Source organism: Octopus bimaculoides, chromosome 3 (assembly GCF_001194135.2).
Source record: "Octopus bimaculoides isolate UCB-OBI-ISO-001 chromosome 3, ASM119413v2, whole genome shotgun sequence".
Classification (NCBI taxonomy): Eukaryota; Metazoa; Mollusca; class Cephalopoda; order Octopoda; family Octopodidae; genus Octopus; species Octopus bimaculoides.
The window spans coordinates 123,310,541-123,315,576 of record NC_068983.1 but is presented as its reverse complement, the minus strand read 5'-3'; the positions used below and the strand labels follow the sequence as shown (position 1 = coordinate 123,315,576).

Below are 5,036 nucleotides of genomic sequence, written 5' to 3'. Positions count from 1 at the left end.
AACACAACTCTCAATTCTCATGCATCCTTATTTTTCCAACCATTATGTACATGAATTACCATTGAACTTTAAAAGCTCAAAGACAATATAATGTATTGGTATATTTATTTTTTTATATATATTATTTTCTTCATTTTGTACTTCTTTGTAAAAAACATTTTCATTCTCCCTCTTCTTGAAAATTTGCTATGCAATGAAAGCCGGTTAGAAATCTTTATTAAAATATGCTACCAGTTTAGCATTCTGCCTTATTATTATTTTTCATTTTCCTATATATATATATACAAGAGAAGTTATAAATAATGGTCAGTACATATATTTCTTTATTTCAGTAAATTTGATTTGCAGATATTTGCAGTAGTCCTTATAGGTACTTTACTGAAAGGTTTACTTATTGGTCTAGTTTATCAGTTGGGAAAAATTGAATGATCTAAACAATTAATGCTACTTTTGTCAGAGTCATTTCTGGTTATAACAAAGCAGAACACTGAAGGAATGGTACAGGCATGGAAGGGGGTGAAGAGAGACAATAAGAATTGGTATAAGGTAAGTGGAAGAGGAAAGGGGAAGAGAAGTGATGATTTGGAAGGGAAGTGAAAGAAAGTGAAAAGAAGGAAAGAAAAAAGAGAGGAAGGAATAGAAAGAGTAGAGGAAGGGAGGCATTCGATAGGAAAAAGGGCAGAGGATGATTGAAATTAAAGAAAGGACAGTTGTTAAAATATTAAGGTTTGTAATTGGGTCATCACACAAAAAATATTTGCATTGTTTTCAGGTCAAATACTAACCAAATCTTGTGTTGAAATTTAATAAAGGCCACTTACACAGTCAACTTAACTCTTTAATATTTGGTCATTCGTACTATTAGGCATAGTGGGGGAAGTGTATTAGAAAATGAAAACTCATCAGTAACTGAGTTATGATGGGAAGATTGAGAAAGCTTTGGTGAGCTTGGATATAAAATATTTTATATCCAAGCTCACCAAAGTTTTCTCAACCTTCCCATCATAATATAGTTACTGACTGATGACTGATAAATTACTCTTCCAAACTTGGAAGGTCTTTAATAAAAAAAAAAACATTTGATAATATTAAGTGGTTGTCATGAGACTTAATTTGTAACACTGTATGAATAATGCACCCACTCCATTACCTAATGTATGAGTACCTGTTTTTTCTGACTTATTGAAAAATTAATAGTCACACATACAATGTACTTATTATTTCCAGATCAAAGCAATTAACCAAGCTACAAGTTGCTGTTACTAAGGCCTAAATCACTCCTCATTGAGACTCATGATCAAAGACAGGCCAGTGATGACCACTGAGCTTTCATTCTCTTGGACATTGCATACATAGAGCTAAATTATCCCATATGTCTCTGAATTTTCAAGATGTAATTTGATGAATACTTGGTAACTGTTTGTTGTAGATTGACCAGCTGTGTAAGAGGCTCACATACCATAAATAAGTTGCTATATCCTCCCTAAGCAGTAAGGACATTGAATAATTAATAGGCATTTGACTAGGTTTGTTTGCTCTGGCTTGACCAAGCTAATTTGCCCTAGATGCACCACATTTTCCAACAGCACTTCAACAATAGATCATAAAATTTACTATCAACATAGAAACGGCACAATTCAATACTTACTTGATAAATCTCTGTAAAGATTCAGAAGTTAAGATGTTGTCAATTAAATATATAGTTTTTAATCCTTCATAATATTTGTTCATAAAAAATGTCTACAGAAACAAAATAGCAAAGTTTTTTTACAGAACTGTGTGAATTAATGAAGATAATAAGCAAAATATTTAGCATAAATCAAAATACCTGTGTGTGTGTGTGTGTGTGTGTACATACACATATGCTGAAGCACAGATTGCTACTAGTCTAAAGGCACTGCTTCTGCTACCATTCATATCCAGGACTACTGATTTACCTTTTGGTTGATTGTCTGTACCTTGAGATCTAAAGGATTTTGATCTCAACAGATCACAAGATGAGAATATCTCATAGTTGTTGAAAATGTACGAGTGTATGTGGTCCACCCTAAAGAGCCTGGTCTAATCGATGACTGCTACATTTAGGTTTACCAAACTGAGGTTGATGAACAAGTGACATTTGCTTCCAAGCTGACCCCAAACCATGCACATTTGAACACAAGGTTCTGAGGATAGCCATGCGTGTCAGAGAAGTCATTCATCTTGGTTGTCAAAAAAAATCAGTTGGTCCAGACTTCTCATTGGTTAAGAGAAAAATTTTGAAAGGCCTTTGTAAAGCATTCCTATTGGGATTTTTTGTTCTAAAAATCATCAAAAAGAAATTTCCCCTTTAATTCTCTGTATACAGTTCTAAATTTAAGAGATGAGGAATTATGTACATTATTTGCACTATTTACATTTGACGGATATTTGTCCTCATCTTCTTTGTTGTTAACATGACATTTTAGCTGATATACCCTTTAGCCTTCATCAGGTGTCTTGGGGAAATTTTGAACCTGGGTTCTCATTCCTAAGGTATTTTTCGATATTATTATTATTATTATTCAGGTCACTGCTTGGAATTGAATTCGCAATCTTGGGGTTAGTAGCCCGCTCTCTTAACCACTATGCCATACGCCTGTGGGCAATTATGGGGTGAATTTTAGGGCTTATAAATCTAATATTTTCCTATCCTTCTTTAATACCAGTTCCTGTATGCTATTCATATCTGCATTTGGTCTGCTTAAGAGGTTGTTGTGTCCTAGTATATGTGCTGCTTCTTTTAGTTTTCGTATTTTCCAGTGGTGTTCTCTGTCTATTATTTTAACTTCATCCCACATGGGGAGGTGGTCTCCATTTTACTATACATGATCAGCTATACCTGATTTATCAGTATCCAGCAAAACTCTTCTCCCTTTCCACAGTACAACCTTTTATTTCATTCAGTTGGATCTCATGTTTTCTGTAATTTGTTATTCTTGTTTACATTTTGAGAGGTGACAGAAATGGCTACCACATTTGAAGTGGTGGTGGTATTAGCAATAGTTTTAACAATGTTTGGTCAGCTTTGTAGAAACAGAAAATACTCTCCATTGAAACTACATGTGTCAGTACTACTGTTAGTGGTGGTGGCCTGATTATCATTGTCCTTGTTGTCACTGTCATTGTCATTCACAAAGTTCATGTCTGTGTTGTTGTAGTTGCTGTGAATCAACCGGACCGCTTTTGTAGTTACATTGTTGTTGTTATCACAGCTGTTGTTATTATTGTTACTGCTGTTTTTGTTGTTGCTGCTGTTGTAAATTTCATCTTCATAGCTTTCTATATCTTCCAATGTGATTTCCAACTGAGAAATGTTATCTTCTTATTTGTCATTCTCTTACACAGTCTGTTATATTATCTCTCCTCCCATCTCTTTGCGTTGCAAGCGTTTTGCAAACATTATTATTCTATCATCACTTGCCATTTTCCAAATTGGATTAAAAAATTGACTCAGCACAAATTCAAAATCAAAATACAATTAGACTCTTTCAGACAGGAATCTAGCAATGAAATTAGATTCAACCAGACCCAGTTAGTCTTATCCAGTACTTATCTATAAGAATTTTTTCCAAAAGGAGTTGATATTTTGTTAAAATCCACAGCTGAAGGTAACCGTATGGTCCTCAGCCTACCACCATCACAACAACAACGATAATGATAACATTTCTAACTTAAGCACAATGTCAGCATTTGTGAGGTGAGAAGGCTAGTTGATTACATCATCTCTAGTATTTGACAGGTACTTTATTTTATTAACCCTAAAAGGATGACAGGTAAAGTTGACCTTTGCTGAATTTGATTCAGAACATAAAGAGCTAGAACACATACTGCAAAGCAATGGGCTACACAGACACAACACCACATGAGAGTACCATACAAAATAGAAATAGAATACACTTACCAAGGTACACATATTTTCATATGACATAGGATAGTTCCAAATATAGAGATGGTTTAAAAAATGATAGTGGATACTTCTTAATGCAGCAATCAAAGGTTCAAAGAGCACACGAGGTTGGGTCAGGGATTGCTCGATGATTACCTAAAATTTCCAAAACATTGCCAAAGAAGTTGTTAGTAATCTTTTAATGCACATTATCTACGAAGACATATTATTCATTCAAAGCACTCTCACCTGAACACCACTATGGGTATTTGGGTGAAAAGCTGCACATTGCTATTCTCTCTGAATATCAACAAATTGAATCATCAGCTTTGAGCAATAATAAACAAACTCTGCTTGTGAATTAAGTGCTCTGTCTCCCTTTTGTACATCAAAGTTTGTGTGTGTGTGTGTGCATATGTGTGTATTTAAAAATTTAAGAAAATCTCCTTGATAACTCACAGTATTTGAAAAAAAAAAAATTTCAGTTTAAAAGTTAGTAAATCAAAACAAAAAAATCATGAAAACCCCCAAGTAAATACAAATTTGATAAAGGAGGATTTTGTATGTAAGCACACCTGCTGCCTTCAGTTTTACAAACTTGTGTTTGTACAGCTGAAGACAGTGAAAGTGCTGACAAAAATCCTCTTTCATTGTGTTTATTTGATTTTTTAATAAAATGATTTTATTTTATATTTTTAATTAAAAAATGTTTTTCATATATATGTGAGTAAGTGTGTTATGTGTATGCATATATCATCATCATTTTATGTCAACATTTTATGTCAACATTTCTTTTTAACTAAGTGGATTGTTCTCACAGTATCTTCCTTCATGACACTGTCCTTTGTCATCTGACATATATAGGGTCCGGCAAAATGATCTGACACATTTGTAGGTTTAATAAAAGGCAAATAAATTAAAGAAACAAAAAAAAATTTTATATTTGAAAAGTACATATAATGCCATTTTGTTTCATTTGGTTTTAAAAATTAAATCAGTCAAATGGGAGCCGTCATTGTCCACACACTGTCGAAGGCGTTCATGAAAGTTGTCCATAACTCGGCGGATCATTTCATGAGGAATGGCAGTAATTTCTTGACAAATGGCATCTTTAAGTTGTTCAATAGAT

At 33.5% G+C, this 5,036-nt stretch overlaps 1 protein-coding gene across 2 annotated transcripts in view; it reads right to left on the bottom strand.

The window, feature by feature from the left end:
* The window catches only part of LOC106881710 (uncharacterized), a 36,372-nt gene that overhangs the window by 19,275 nt on the left and 12,061 nt on the right, over positions 1-5,036 (bottom strand). For both annotated transcript variants that reach the window (XM_014932183.2, XM_014932184.2), the window contains 2 exons: positions 3,923-4,063; positions 1,649-1,740 (listed from right to left, as the gene is read on the bottom strand). In XM_014932183.2, coding sequence (XP_014787669.1) covers positions 1,649-1,740; positions 3,923-4,063 — 233 coding nt within the window. The remainder of the gene's footprint in view (positions 1-1,648; positions 1,741-3,922; positions 4,064-5,036) is intronic.